General features: G+C 52.5%; 1 protein-coding gene across 3 annotated transcripts; it reads left to right on the forward strand.

The window, feature by feature from the left end:
• Positions 1–5,750: 5,750 nt before the first annotated feature.
• PLEKHF1 (pleckstrin homology and FYVE domain containing 1) lies at positions 5,751–14,833 on the forward strand. Of its 3 annotated transcripts, none has more exons than XM_019980038.2 (2): positions 5,751–5,879; positions 13,183–14,833. In XM_019980038.2, the coding sequence occupies exon 2, from the start codon at positions 13,197–13,199 to the stop codon at positions 14,034–14,036; it is 840 nt and encodes a 279-aa protein (XP_019835597.1). In that variant the 5' UTR covers positions 5,751–5,879; positions 13,183–13,196; the 3' UTR covers positions 14,037–14,833. The 3 variants fall into 3 exon arrangements, with proteins under 3 accessions (XP_019835597.1, XP_019835600.1, XP_070626982.1); XM_019980041.2 differs by lacking the exon at positions 5,751–5,879 and adding an exon at positions 5,909–6,122; XM_070770881.1 differs by lacking the exon at positions 5,751–5,879 and adding an exon at positions 10,656–11,316.
• Positions 14,834–15,722: the final 889 nt, after the last annotated feature.

The following is a 15,722-nucleotide window of genomic DNA, read 5'->3' on the forward strand; positions in this document are numbered from 1 at the left end:
TTATCTAGTACTACACCACAAATTATCTCAAAATTCATTGGCTTGAAACAATAAACGTTTATTATACCACATGACTTCTGTGGGTCAGGAATTAGGAAGTGGCTCAGCTGAAAGGTCCTGCCTCAAGGTCTCTCAGGAGGTTGCAGTTAAGATAAGAGCCTGGGCTGCAGCCACCTCAGGGCTTCTTTGGGGCTGGACGCTCTCCTTCCAGGCTGGCTTGCTCACACACTTGCAAGCTGGTGCTGGCTGTCGGCAGGAGGGCTCTGTTTCTCACCCCAGGGTTCCTTGCGCAGGGCTGCTCACCATCCTCATGACTAAGCAGCTGCCTTTCCCCAGAGCCAGTGATCCAAGACAGCATGGCAGAAGACACTATGTCTTCTGTGACATATTTTGGAAAAGTCACACACTGTCATTCCCTACTGGTTACACAGGCTCATAGGTTCACACCATCCAATGTGGACTGTGAACATCACAAGGGTATAAAATGTGAGTCTCCCTCTCATGGGTTTGAGTCACTAATTCTCTCTTCCACAGTCAACCATGGGGACCAGTTTTTTTTGTGAATTCTGCCAGCAATATTTTTCATACATACTCACACAGGAAATCACACTTATTCTTGCACCTTACTTTTTTCGCTCGCTATATCTTGGAAATCCTTCCACATCAGGACATAATGACTTGCCTCTTTCCCTTTAAGTGTGACAAGCCATTCTATGGCATGCATAATTTATTTAACCATTCTCCTATTGATTATCATCTGGGTTATCCTCACTGCTTCTCCACTGAAATCAAAGCTGCAATGGATAAATGAGCACAAGTCCTTCTGCACTAGAATAAGTATCTAGAATTTATTAGACATACATATCTATACTGGATTAGCTGGACAGAAGGGTCCTGACCTCTTTCGTGTGGTAGCTGCTGCTGCATTGCTGTCCATGGAGGCTGGATAGAACAACTAACCTTCCCACCAGCAAAAGTGTCGGTTTTATGAAGCACTGAGGGGTGATGGCCAAAAATGTGGAATCTCTTGGGCAGCTGAGTAAGTAACTAAAATGGAATATCACGCGGAATCTAAAAAGAAATGATACAAACGAACTTACTTGCAAAATAGAAAGAGACTCACAGACTTAGAGAACAAACTTCTGGTTGCTGGGCAGGGGGGAGGTGAAAAAGGCAGGGAAGGGAAGGTTAGGGAACTTGGGGTGGTCATGTACACACTGCTTTATTTAAAATGGATAATCAACAAGGACCTACTGTATAGCACAGGGAACTCTGCTCAATGTTCTGTGGCAGCCTGGATGGGAGGGGACTTTGGGGGAGAATGGATACATGTATATGTGGCTGAGTCCCTTCCCTGTTCACCTGAAACTGTCACAACATTGTTAATTGGCTGTACTCCAATATACAGTAAAAAGTTAAAAAAAAAAAAAAAACAAGTGAAGGGAAAAAAATGGAATATCACCCATCCTTGCCGTTTGAAACTTTGTCTGGTCGCACCTCTCAGACGGCTTCCCCTGGCCCTCTCTTGCACCTTGAGCTGGGCCTTTTTCTCTCTCTAGCTTTCTTGCTCCTGACCCTCAAAATTCCTCTTCTTGCCTCAAATGCTTCTGATGAAGTATTCTTTGCCAGCCAGTCCCCCAAAGCTGAATTTTTTAATGCCAAAATAATGATCCAAGATGTGTTATCCAACCAAGACCATTCTCACCAGAGATGACCTCTGCCCTCTGCTCGAGGCGAGCAGTTCTCACTCCTCAAGGATAAGCCTGTGTTCACAAGTCTGCCTTGCTCCGCTGTGAGTGCCTCAAGGGCAGAAACAGTGCCTCATTCATCATGGAATCTGCTGCTTGGGGTGACAAAAAAGAGTGTCCAATAACTATTTGTTGAATGAATGGATGATGCAGATAGAACCTTGTTAAACCAGTCCTGGCAGAAGCCTCTTAGCTTTCCTCCATTTGAGAAGCTAGGTGTGTCTAAATCACTGTGAAGAATATATTGAGGTGAACGCGTATATTTCTGTCACCCGAAGCATTTTTCAAAGGGCATTGTTTCTTTTCGTCTCTCTTGTTTTCCCGTTTGGCTCAGTCAGAGCCTCATGGAGACACCCATGATGAGAAACAGGAACAAAAATGCCCACAAACATGAAAAGGATGCGCAGGTTGGGAATGACAAACACGAGGCAAATTTACACACGGAACAGAATAAATATTGACACTGCAGAGGGGGAGGGGAGAGGAAACCGCTGCAGTTCCAGTTCCCTGGTTTAGCAGAGTATAGATGTCGTTGTGGTTTCAAATCCAATAATTCAGCAATCCAAAATCCAAACGTTTTGAAATATTTTCCTTTGAAATCATAGTTTCCTAATATCTCAGGTGTCCTTCCTTAAAACCAATCTTCATAACCATTTGAACAGAAATTTTCCCCCAATGTCCACATTTCCATAGCCTTGAGACTCAGTCTCAGCTGTGTAACTGACAAAGAAGGCAGCATGGAGAATCATGAAAACTTGACTAATTCCAAATCTGCCCGTTATAAGCAGGATGGCCCCTGTTTCCCTTTTTTCTTTGTTTTCCCCCACTTTCTGTTTTGAATATTTTCAAACCAATGGAAGAGCTGCAGGTTAAGTATGATGAACAGCTGTAAGTCAGGGGTCGGCAAACTCCAGCCTGTTGCTTGTTTTATATCTTTAGATGGTTGGAAAAAACTCAGAAGAAACTTTCAAGACTCGTGAAAATGACATGACAATCAGACAAGTGAAGTCTACCGAGGGCTTGTGCACAATGTCCTGTCCTCTGGACAAAGGCAGAGGAGAGTAGTTGCCACAGGGATCCTGGCTCCCAAAGCTCAGAACATTTACCATTTGACTCTTCACTGACTTCTGACCTAAGGTCATCAATTGTTACTATTTCCCCCTTCTGTTTTCTCTCCCTCTTGCTGAGGAGACATTTGCACCTTCGTCTCAGTAATTCACCCTTCGAAGCTTTGGCCTCTGTCTCACTTTCTCTAGCCCAAAGCTGGGAATGACAGGTCCAGCCTGGGGAAAGATAGGATGTGAAGTGTTTAGCCCACCCTGCTTGACACTTACACAGAACTTAAGAACTGCTCCAATAAAAAAATTCCTGGCATTTTCCACATAAGTGATTACTAGAACCCCTAAACTGAGCCTGGTGCTCTCCTGAAAGCCTAGTTCCTGAAGTCTGGAAGCCAGCCTTCCCTGAGAAAGGGCTTCTTACCCGAGGTGCAGGAAAAAGCTTCAGGCGGACTTCATTTTTTCCACATCTTGTGGCTTGGCTGACTCAGCCTCTGCCTTTCCCTGAGTCACGAGTTTTTCCTCTTATTTGGAGGAGTCGGCCCTCCACCCGGTCTTCTCCACCCACAGCCCGTCCCTGGTGAGAAGCAGTAGACAGCCAGAGGATCGGAGTCCATGCTGCCTCCTGGGGTTTCCCCCCAGTTCTGTAGAATGTCAGCACTGGAAAGAAGGGGCCCTGGACCAGCAGTGAGAAAGGCTAATTGGGCTCTCCTGACTCCAGAACCAACAGCTGTGCATATTATCTCTGGTTTTCCAGAATCATGTAAGGGCCTCTCTTTCCTGGACACTTGCTCTGTGCCAAGCACACAGTCAGATGCCAGAGACCTGTTCACAGGGCTTTCCAGCTCCATTCCTACAGCCACCCCACCCTAGGCAGGGCCCACCTTCCTGGAGAAGCTCCCCCCAGTTAGGGAGGTGGTAGATCTAGCACTGAGGAAGTCACCAACATGGCCTTGAAAACCAACCTCCAGGTCCCCCCATCCCTGCCCCCTGGGTGACAAGCATGTGTACACTTGGCATGGCCTTTCCTAGTGTCTCAATGTCCCAAATGACCTTCCTGGTTCTCACTCAGTTTCTGGGATCTTGGGGCCTTGTCTCTCCCTCCTCTGTCCGGTGCAGAGGCTTAACTTTACCACCAGAAGTCATAAACTCAAATGTTATTCAATTGCAGGTACATAAGCGGGTAAAGTGGGGTGAGAGGGAAGCCATGGAGAATGGTGGGGACAGAGGTGAGTGGGAGAACACGTGCCCCATTTAAAGGGGGCAGCCCTGAGTGGAGAGAGGGGACCAGCTCTTTCAAATCCTGATTTAAGAGGAGCTGAAAATCCTGATATTTCTGTGTAATCTCTCAAGATGAAGTGCTGGCAATACATTTTATAAGTGTTTACATACTTTTGTGAGGCTGTGGCTTCAGTTGGGTGAGGGTAATAGCTGGGAAGGTGGTGGAGTTGGGGATGCTGCGGTGGGGTACGTGGACTCTCCAAGGTCACAGGTGGTGGCCCTCTTACTTGCCCATCCATCGCCTCCACTCCTCCTCTTTCTCTTAGCCTCTCCCTGTTCTCTCCTCCCTTACTCCAACCCCTTCCCCTGTGGGAATGTGCCCATGTCCTGGCCCCACTCCACTCTGGCTGGGAAAGGCAGATCCCCAGCACTGGGCCCCACCTCACAGCCTCTGCCCACACCACCCAGGAGAGCAGGTCACCCTCCTACTCAGCTCATGCCTCCCAGCACCAGCCCTCCAGGCCCCAGCCCTGGGCAGAGTCTGAGGTCTGGACCCAGGTGCTTCCTCCTGCGTTGGTCCTGGCCCAGCGTGCACTGCCCTGGCCTGAGCCAGCCCCTCTTCTCAGTTACTGGGCTCTGCCCTATTTGGCAAGGCAAACTCATCCGTGCCACAGACATTTACTAAAGGCTGAACTCCACTCTCAGCACTGGAGAAAGGGAGGAATGAACAAGATGGGTACAGTCGAGCCCACAGGGCTCACAATCTAGGTGGGGCAGACAAGCCATGAACATGTAAACAAGCGATCTAATTGGATGACTTCAGGTTGAGAGATGTGGTTTACAAAATAACAAAATGGGAGTGAGGCAGATGAGGGTGACCTCAGAGATCAGGGAAGCCTCTGAGGAGGTGACAGTTTGAGTTGGATCTCAATCCCAAAAATGCAGCCATGAGAAGATCTGGCGGCAAAAGGGAAGTGCAAAGGCCCAGAGGTGAGAACAACCTTGGGGTTTTGAGGAACAGGAAGAAGAAGCTAGTGTGAAATAAAGTGTTGAGAGGAGGCCAGAAGGAGGTTAAGAGAACCCTCCAGGAGTGATGACTCTGACGCTTGGACTTTCATTTCAGCTCAGTGTTGCGGGGTGGGTGGGGGAGGGTGGAGAAAGAGGACAAAACCGGTTGATAATGTTGGAGCTAGGTGATGGATACATGGAGTCCATTAGTCTCTTTCCTTCAGTGTATGTTTGAAAGTTTCCACTATACAAGTTTAAAGTATAAAATATAAAATGCTGAAGAATTTTAATATTATGATTATCAATCTCTCAATTGCTGAGACAGGACTATACCAGCCAGCAGCAGGGAGTCCCACCAGCGACGGCGGAAGGCACAGTAATGCCACCGCCTCCCTCCCCAACACCTTCCCTGGCCCAAAGGCCCCAGTTCGGTGAGTTCGAAGTCTCCTGGGGGTCGGAGTGTGGAGCGCGGTGGCGGAAAGGGAGACTGAGGGGCTTAAGTCTGGGTTGCCAGTCCCGGGAGAGAGCGACAAGGAAGCCCCACGCCCGCACCGCCTAAAGCGCCAACCTACTCAAACGCACCCGAAGTCTGGCCGCTCGGCACGCGCACATTTCTCTGGAACTCCGACTCCGAGAGTTGGCGTCCAGGCTCCGCCCCCGCCTCGCGCCCAGGCTCCGATAGGCGGAGCCGCCGGGGCGGGGGGCGTGTCGAGGAGAGTTGGAAGGCTGGGGCTTGGGCGGAGGGGGTTGGCCCCCTCCGGCAAGCGGAACGCGGCAGCCGAGTGCGATCTGTCTGGCCGGCTGCCTGGTGGGGCGCGAGACGCCAGGGGCCCCGGCTGAGGAGGTAAGGGTCACCAGCCAGGCCGGGGCGCCCGGAGCAAGCGGGCTTTCGGCCGACTGCCTCCCAGCTCCCCCGGGCTCCTCGTCTAGGTGGCCCCTGGACTCGGGCGGGGCGGTCGCGCGCCCGGTGCCATCTCGGATTCTGGCCCCGAGCAAAGGCACGGACCAAGGCGCTTATTGCTGGCTGGTGGGGCTGGAGGCTGGGCGGGGGCTGCCAGGAGCTCCAAGGACAGAGGGGTGAAAACGGGTAAGGGGGTCTCCGACGTCGAGGCAGGGTGCCCGGGGGATGCAAGAAGTGAGAGCAGAAACGGTCTGGAGACGCCTGTGGGCGTTGAGGCCCGGGGCAGCAAGGATCTCAGCGCTCCTGCTGTCTGGGGAGAGTTCGGGGATTCCTGACTCACGCCATCGTGGGGGCGGCCACTCTTGGTCCCAGTCTGCAGGGTATGGAGCAGTGGGCAGGGATAGTTTGGCCCAGGGAAGCGGGGAGGAGAGGCAGGGTGGTAGCGCTTTCCGGGTGGCCTGGGTGCTCGCTGGCCCTTGAAGCATCTGAGTTTGTGACTTTCGGTGGGAGTTGTCAAAGGAAACAAGGCCAGGCTTAATCTCCAATTTCACAGAGGAAGTACTGAGGCTGACCCAGAGAGAGGTGGCAGTTCCTTCCCAGCCTGGAATCACCCGGAATCTCCTTCCCTTTCTCTCTCCCTGAACACTTTTAAGAGCTGTGCAGGGGAGAGTTGTCATCCAGCCACTTTTTCAGATGGGAAAGTGGATGCCCTGAGTCACTTTGTAACTTGATCAGGGATATATTCGTTTGGAATTTGAACAGCATTGTTATCTCACCACCAGGGAGGTCAGAAGCCAGGGAAGAGGGGAGGATGATTGCTGGTGAATTTCCACTTAATGTTGGCATGTTCCTGGGCATGCAATTTCCACTGGGGTTGTCTCTGACTTCAGTCTGTGTCCCTGCACACATCAGCCCCCTAGGGCTGCCAGGATGGGCAATTGAGGCAGCCCAGCTGAGCTAAGGGACTTGTGCAACCAAGCCCACTACAAGGAAGGAAGGGGCTGGGCAGCTCAGCCAAGCTAATGGACCTGCCCAGGCCACCCCTTGACCTGAGTGGAGAGGGTTGGGGGTTGGAGATCAGGCATTTGGAGAGGGGCCCTGCCCTCTGAACTTGAGGATTTCAGATTCTGTCTTCAGCAGCTCATGGTTGTCTTGGAGCTGGGACTTTGGGCAGTGACTTTGATGATGGAGGTGGCACCTTCCCCAGTGGGGCTTTTGTGAAGAATCAGCATGATAATACTTGCAGTGTGCTTACCGTTGTGTCTGGTGAGCTGTAAGCTCTCAGTTAATGGCACCCCTGGTTTATTTTCCGTATTACTATTCTTTTTATGGAGGAGGGCTTTCCAGGAAGCATAGAACTGGACAAGCCTAAGGGGTGGCCCCTCTGGAAGGAAAGGACACTTGGATTGTACTTGGAGAAAAACTCAGATCCTCATCTTGGCCTGTGGACCTGCAAGACTGGCTTCTACAGCACCTTTAACCTTACTTGTTACACCTCCTGCCTCCATAGTCATGTCATTGAGCTGTTCCCTCAGGCCTTTGCATGGCTAAAATCCTTCACATTCAGGCTGGTGCAGGGTCACCTCCTCACCAGGCCTTTCCTGACCACCACCCTCACCCTAGCCTTGCTCAGCACATCAGCCCTTTTCTTTGTGGCACTCACAATCAGAAATCACCTTGTTGATTTATTGATACTTTCTAGTCTGGCTGTCGCCCCAGGCTGTCTGATACTGAAAGGTCTGGTCCCTAGGTCCCGGCTGTAACCTGGTGCCTAGTCCTGCCTAGTAGAGCTGTGCCAGGCACATAGTAGGACTTTAGTCAATATTTAGAAGGTAAAGTCAGGTAGGCATGAAGACAATGTGGTCCGGGTTGGGACTGGAGGGAATGAGGGTCAGGTGATACATCAGCCCTGCCCTAATCTGGGGAAGCCAAGGGACAGTCCAAAGGGCCAACACCCTGACTCCCTCTGTGACCTTGGCCAGGTAACTCCCTCTCTGATAAGCAATGTCCCCAACTGTAACTCTTAATGGAAGGATGGACCTGAGTGCCCCTCCCAGGTCCTACTATACAGGGTTCCCAGGTTGGGGCCCCAGACAGCTCTTCGAATCTCAAAATCTGTGTCCAAGTGGAGGAGACTAGCTCCATCAGGACATGGCCCCATGTCAGGTGCGTCCCTGGAGCAGGCACATTATGCATTTGACAGTATGTGGTGGTATAGATCAGGGGTCTGCAGACTTTTTCTGTGAAGGGCCAAATGGTAAATATTCTAGGTTTTGCAGGCCAATCTCTGTTGCATGTGGGTATGTTCCAATAAATTGTTTTTAGAAAAGCTGGCAGTGGTTTGGACCTCGTGTAGATTTGCTACCTCTGGTGTAGATCATGTGTGACACCTCAACTGTCAGGCATAGAACCCTGGCCACCCAGTGACACTTGGAGCATGGCTTACTCACTGAGAGAGCCGTTGGCCTAATTCAGATGGTGGGATCACTGGTGTTCAGGAAGGCCAGCCCTGGAGCCTGCCCCACTTCAAAAACATGCAAGAAAGAGCTGGCCTGTTTACTTCTCTGCTCCCAGACACTGGCCCTTCATGAGTGTCCACCTTCTGTCAGCACTTGGGGTACCACACAGGGGTCAGCACAGGTTGTCCTGAGGCAGGCAGCCACAAAAGGAATGGGCACAGGCTCAGCTCTCCCTCCGCCCTGTCCTAAGGGAGGGCAGTTCACTTCTTTAGTGAGAAAAATAAAAAGAGGATTTCTCATCTGCTGGGAGGGGTGGGGGATGGGGAGGTGGGGTTGCTGCCACATTTACCAAGAAAATCTCCTGGGGTTTTCCCTGGGGGTCCAGTGGCTAAGACTCCACACTTCCCTGGCAGGGGGGTGCAGGTTGGAAATAAGCTGTTGACATGGCCAAGAAAAAAAATCTCCAGGCCATGTTAAACCAGGTGTGAAGTGAAGTTCTGGTTGTGGTGGCAGCTGTGGTGGGCGGATGTCGGGGAGCTCCCCAGGAGGATGCCGTCTGCTGGCCCCTGCTGGCCTCACCCCAGCTGCTACTTGCTGAAGGCCCCCGGAGGAGGAGACACGAAAGCCTTCCCACTACCCCGTCAGTATGTGGACTCAGCTCAGAGACCAGACCCCTTTCATGGTCACCAGGTACTCCCCATTCTTCCTGGGCCATGTTTTGCTGCCAACAGCTGAACGGGGTCTACCAGGGCCTGGAGGGGGTCTGTAAACCACTGACGAGGGACCCAGCAGCGTGGGGCATCCTGGGGCCTCCTACAAGGGACAGAGAGACAGTGTTACAGGCCCTCCCCTGCCCAAAGCTCTCCCCTTCATGGGCGCTGCCCCTCACTTCCTCCATGCTGCCCACCTGGGTAACATCTAGTCAGAGGTGGATTCTGGGCAAGTGTGCCTCCAGAGCTCACCCAACCCCACCAGGCCAGGGTTGCAGGGAGGTGGAGGGGAGGGGGGGGGACGCCTGCTCTTCTCTCCATAAAAAGTCCATCTGCCTCGGTGCTGCGTGTTAGGCCTCGGTGTGTGGCTATAAGATTGGGGTTTCACCCACTTCTGCTAGCTGGCGACCCCCAGGAGTTTTGGAGGGAACAAGTGGTGTTCCATCCTGAGATGTTCATCCTAGCATGTCCTGCAGCCTGGGCCCTGCTGCTGTGTGCTCAGGGGAGGCCCAGGCAGGTCACCTACTGCGAGGCCAGTAGAGCTTACAGCTGTTGACCCAGACATTATACTGTAATTCTTTTCTTTTTGAAGACCTTATATTTAGAAAGAGAGAAAGAAAAAGCTCATGTTCCCACTTCCCAGAATTGATTGCTACTGGAACTTTATCACATATGCTGCTGCCTTTTTTTTTTTTTTTAAATGAAAGAAATAAAATATTGTAGATAAAGCTGAAATCTTTGATCCAACATGCCTAATGATATTCAGATGTCCTCCCCCAGGCCATTTTTCTCCTGATCTTGCTTTGTGTCCATCTCTTTTTGTAAACCATCTTAACCATTTTTAAGCTTACAGTTCAGGAGTATTACGTATATTCCTATTGGTGTGAAATATCTCCAGAATTCTTTCCATCTTGCAAAACTGAAACTCTAAACGCATTAAATAACAACTCTCCTCTCCCTCTCACCCCTCCTCCCCTGCTCTTCCTCCTTCTCCACCCCTGGCCCCGGTAACCACCTTGCTACTTTCTGTTTCTATGAGTTTGACTACTATAGATATATCATATTAGTGGAATCATGCGGTATTTGTCTTTTTGTGACTAGCTTATTTTAGTTGGCATAATGTCTTCAAGATCCATCTATATTGTAGCAAGTGACAGGATTTCTTTTTAAGGCTGAATAATATTCCATTGCGTGTCCATACCACATTTTGTTTATCCATTCATCCATCAAGGCACACTTGGGTTGCTTCCACTGCTTGACTGTTGTGAATAATGCTGCTATGATCATGGGTGTGCAAATGCCATTTGGAGATCCTGCTTTCAATTCTTTGGATAAATAATCAGAAGTGGATTGCTGAATCATATGGTAGTTCTATTTTTAATTTTTAGAGGGGCCTCCATACTTTTTTCCCCAGTGACTGCACCAATTTACATTCCCACCCACAGTGCATGAAAGGTTCCAACTTTTCCACATTCCCCTGCCAACACTTATTTCCTGTTTTTGTTTTTTTTTTTTTTTTTTGGTAGCAGCCATCCTCATGGGTGCAAGGCTCCATCCTGTTCACTTTTATTTACAGATATAGTTTGTGAACACTTCTTAAATGCATAATTTCTGCATACACAGGGTCAGATCGTTCTGCAGGGTGCTTTTTCCACTCAGCATTTGGTGTCTATTGTCGCTCCATGTTGACCCACGTGGACTGGGTGCTGACAGTAGCCCATTGTGTGAATGCACCCAGCTCACCCTTTGTTCTGCCCTTTCCCCTCTGCCAAGAATCTCTGTTGTCGCTGCCACGGGTCCCAAAGTCACTGCTGTTGGTGCCTCTCCCTCTGCTCTGCTCTGAGCTTCTCCAACGGAACCCTCATCTAGCCTGTCCCAGGGGTCCTGGGGGTGGCCTCTGGAATGTTGCCAGACTGTCCACAACAGGGACGTGGTGACTGGTCCTAATAGAATGGCCCAGGGCTGTCACTGATAATCAGCTGGGTTTGCAACATGCAGCCCAGTTCAGTAGCCTAAAAATAGTGGTTCTTACATCAGGTGGTGTGGACAGCGCTTCTCAGGACAGCTTGTGGTCTGACAGCAGCAAGCGATACGCACCGCGGGGCTGAGCACCCGTGTTGTGTAATGCATCCAGCCCCCACACTGGCCCCACTTCAGCCTCCCACAGGTGGCCAGACTTACGGAACTGCAGTGTGGTGACCTAGAAACTCTGTGAGTGTGATCGGTTTGGTCAGGGGCGTGCTCTCTGCTTGTATGCACGTGGTGGTGGCGGCGGTGGCGGCGGCTGTGGGGTCTGCTCTCTTCTGCTTCCTCTTCAGAGACAGGAGGCGGTGGCTCATTCCTCCCACAGTGGGCCTGAGAGAACTTTGGTTCATTCATTCACTAGCCGCTCAGGAAGCACCTACTGTGTGCTTAGCACTGTTCCAGGTACTGGGGATACAGTGAATAAGAAAAGAATCCTGATGGAATTTAGAAGTGGGTGAGGGAAATAGGAAGCATGCAAGCAAATGATGGATAGACAAGAAAATATCAGGTCCTGATAAATCCTGTGAAGAAAAAGCAAAATAGGGTAACATCCTACAGAAGGGGTTGGCAAACTTTCTCTGTAAAGACAGTAAATTTTAGGTTCTATGACCATGTGGTCTCTATCACAGCTCTCAGTTCTGTTGTTGCAGCAGGAAAGCGGCACAGACCACTGTAAATGAATGACATGGCTCTGTTCCAATAAAGCTTTATTCACAAAACCAGGCTGTGGGCCAGATTTGACCCTCAGGCCATGATCTGCCAACCCTTTCCTGGGTTGCGGGAGATGTTGCCTGAGTTGGGGTTGTCAGAGAGACTCTTTCAGAAAGGGAGATAGCCTTGCTGGAGGTGTGTGGTGAGAAGTGGGGCAACTAGGACCAAGTGGAAGCGAGAAAAATGATGGAGCTTGCTCATTGGTTGAATGATGGGAGTACAGGAAAGAGGAGATTCAAGGATGAGTCCTAGATTTCGGGCTTCCACAACTAGGTGAATGGTGGTTTGTTTCTGAAAAGAAGAGGAGCTGGTGGGAGGGCACGGGGGCAGCTCAGGGGAGAGCTGGGACTACAGGCTTGACCTGGGTCAGCAGTGTTTGGGTGTCTTCAACGCTGTGAGTCTGGTGAGTCAAAGGGACAGAGCAGAGGAGGCCCAGGTGAGATCTGGGGCTACCACGTGGAGTGCTTGGCAGAGGAGGATAGAGGCCTCTTGCTCCTTGTGGGAGGGCTCTGGGCAGTGTGGTCTCCAGCGGTGCAGGCTCTGGGCTGCCTGATTCCTAACAGAGCCTCGGTTTCCTTCTGTCAATGGTAATTCTACGAGCTAGGGTTGGTGTGAGGACAAGTTGAGACAGTCATGATTGACATGGAAGCACTCTGCAGTGGTGCCTGGGATGCTGGTGTTGGTGGTGTTTATCAGAACAGGAGCCTTCTCTTATTCACTGCATCCCCAGTGCTGGAATGGTGCTAAGCACATAGTAGTTGCTTCCTGAGTGGCTCGTGAATGGGTCCACAGGCTGAGTGAGTGGGTTGCAGGGTCTGTGATGCTTTGGCTTGGTAGATAGGGGAGCCACTGACCTTTGGGTTTGCAGCATTCCATTGTCTGGCGTTCCCCAGCTGGTACAGGCTCCTCCTTCTGCCTGAGACAGGCCCAAAGCACTGGGTAGTTAGTGCTCCCGCGAGCCCCTGATGGGAGTTGGTGCTCAGTCAACTTGTCCCTTGGGCGGTGGATGGTGTTGAGGCTTGTTCTACCCTGTCTTCCAAGGCTCCCCAAGGGTTGAGCCTCCGCCCCTCCGCCCTCACTCAGTCACACATCTTTACTACTGCTTTCCCATCGTGGACCGGCTTCCACACACCCCTCACCTCCCAGGAACTCCATGTCTAAGGGGTGGCTCTGGAGCAGCCAGTTTCCTTGGTTGAGTGCCACATCTGGGCCTCCTGGGTTGCATAGGGGGTAATTAGTGGGTTGTCTGACCTATGGGTTGGGGAACTGGGGGTTGGGGGTGGTCTTGACCCCAAGCTATGTCAGAGCAAGCTGACACCTCCTCTGCCGCTCCTCCCACAGCCGAGTGGCCCAAGATGGTGGACCACCTGGCAAACACGGAGATCAACAGCCAGCGCATCGCAGCTGTCGAGAGCTGCTTCGGGGCATCGGGGCAGCCACTGGCCCTGCCGGGCCGAGTGCTGCTGGGTGAGGGCGTACTGACCAAGGAGTGCCGCAAGAAGGCCAAACCGCGCATCTTCTTCCTCTTCAACGACATCCTGGTGTACGGCAGCATCGTGCTGAACAAGCGCAAGTACCGCAGCCAGCACATCATTCCGCTGGAGGAGGTGACACTGGAGACGCTGCCGGAGACTCTGCAGGCCAAGAACCGCTGGATGATCAAGACGGCCAAGAAGTCCTTCGTGGTGTCGGCTGCCTCCGCAACGGAACGCCAGGAGTGGATCAGCCACATTGAGGAGTGCGTGCGGCGGCAGCTGCTGGCCACGGGCCTGCAGCCCAGCACGGAGCACGCGGCGCCCTGGATCCCCGACAAGGCCACGGACATCTGCATGCGCTGCACGCAGACGCGCTTCTCGGCGCTCACTCGGCGGCACCACTGCCGCAAATGCGGCTTCGTGGTCTGCGCCGAGTGCTCCCGCGAGCGCTTCCTCCTGCCGCGCCTCTCGTCCAAGCCCCTGCGCGTCTGCAGCCTCTGCTTCCGCGAGCTGGCCGCCCAGAAGCGGAAGGAGGACGTGGAGGAGCAGGGCCTCGGGTCCCCCGGGCCGTCGGCCCACCTGGCTGGGGCCGTCTGCGGGGCATCCAGTGGAGACGATGATGACTCAGACGAGGACAGGGAGGGCAGTGGGGATGGGGACTGGCCCAGCCACGTGGAGTTCTATGCCTCGGGCGTGTCCTGGTCATCCTTCCACAGCTGACCCCAGGTCTGCAGCCATGAGGGAGGGCTTCCCTGGTCACTTCGGTCCAAGCAGATGCCTCTACCCAGACCCCTGAGAGGGCAGAGTTCCCCAAGCTACCCAGACCCCCGAAGGGCCCTCCCTACCCCAGGGGACCCTACCCCATGGGTAGTGGGCACGGCGGATGTGGCTCCTTTTCTCCGAACCCCCAGTGCCTCTTTTTGGATATTGGCATCCTTCTAGTTCCACTTAAGGTAATTACCTTTTCATTTAGCAAGCCCCAAATACCTAGGCCTCTTGGGAACAAATGTCCTTTCTCAGCCCTTTGAGCTGTAGCTCCAGAATTAGACGATCCCAGGCACCTTTAGGGACAAGAGAGAAGGTAGGACTGGAGTGAGGTCCCTGTTTTCTGAGGCCTTCAACCACCACACCTGGCCCTGCCCCCTTGCAGGGAAGACTGTGGGTCCAGAGAGGCTTCCAGGAAACCAGCACCTACCCACCCACTCTGCTGATGCCCACCTGTCTGGCTGGGCCTTGTCAGGCCAGGCTTGTGAGCTCACCCAGAGCAAGGCAGGAGACTGCCATGCTGTGGGTGCCCGCCAGCCCCAGGGACTGTAGTCTGAGCTCTCCATGGTCCAGGGCGGCCTGCCCAGGCCTCTGGTCCAGTCTGAGCTCTCTCTAGGTATCTGATGCCTCTCAGTCCTGTCTTTCTCCCTCCCTCTGCTGGGGAAAGCAGTGTTTTCTGTTAGGACTCTTATTGCAAGTGACAGAAACCCTATCCATATGACTTAATAATAAAAAGAAAGTTTATTCACTCATGTGGTTGAAAAGTCCAGGAGTATTCTTAACTTCAGACGCAACTCTGTGATCAAGGAATGAAACCATGCTAGGTGGCCAATTCAACAACTGTCCACCATGCTGGGCATTCCTGAGAACGCTGGCAGTTCCAGTGGGCTCATATGTTCGCACCTCACCATGGCTGGTTCCCAGGAATGGAGCCCTGGCCATCCAGGCATTGTGACTATGGCCTAGCACCTGCAGCCCTGTTCACCTGGTGTGAGTTATCTAAACAGGCAGCAAGTAAGGAAAAGGAGCCAGCTATGTATGAGCCTTCCAGGTTTAAAGCTCTCCCATGTGGTCTCCTGCCCAGGCCTGCCCCTGGGTATGGTGCCATCGAGTGGGGAAATCCCAAGTGCAGCAAGCTGCCTTGCTCAGCAAATGTGTGTTGGGGCTAGAGCTTGAATGGCAGCCTCCTGATGCCTGGCCCGCACCCAGCCATGGAATTGTGGTCCTTCAAGACAGTCTCCTGTACGAGCCCCTCCCCCCATAGCCTGGCTGGCCTTAACCACTGTGGCAGAGAGGGGGTCACTGTCAGCTAGAAGTGGTGACTTTGGGGCCAGGAAAGCTCCCCCAGCCCACACGGTGCAGTGCCTGAAACCCCACCATCGGCTCCAGTCCCTGGGTGAGCAGTTGTCCTCCCGGCCCAGTTCTCAGTCATTCACTTGGAGACAGAACCCTGAAGATCTCCTTCGAGTGCTAGCTCTGATTCAGCAGGCCAGGCCCACTGCCAGGGGTGGCAACACTCCAGCCGGCTCTTGAGTGGAGCCACTGCCATGAGGGAGAGCGAGAAAGGCAAAGTGTGAGGCACCCAGGGCCTGCCTATGGTCTGACCCGCAGGGCAGAGGGACCGTGTAGGAAGGGTCAGAC

The sequence above is a fragment of the Bos indicus genome, chromosome 18 (genome assembly GCF_029378745.1).
Source record: "Bos indicus isolate NIAB-ARS_2022 breed Sahiwal x Tharparkar chromosome 18, NIAB-ARS_B.indTharparkar_mat_pri_1.0, whole genome shotgun sequence".
Lineage (NCBI taxonomy): Eukaryota > Metazoa > Chordata > Mammalia > Artiodactyla > Bovidae > Bos > Bos indicus.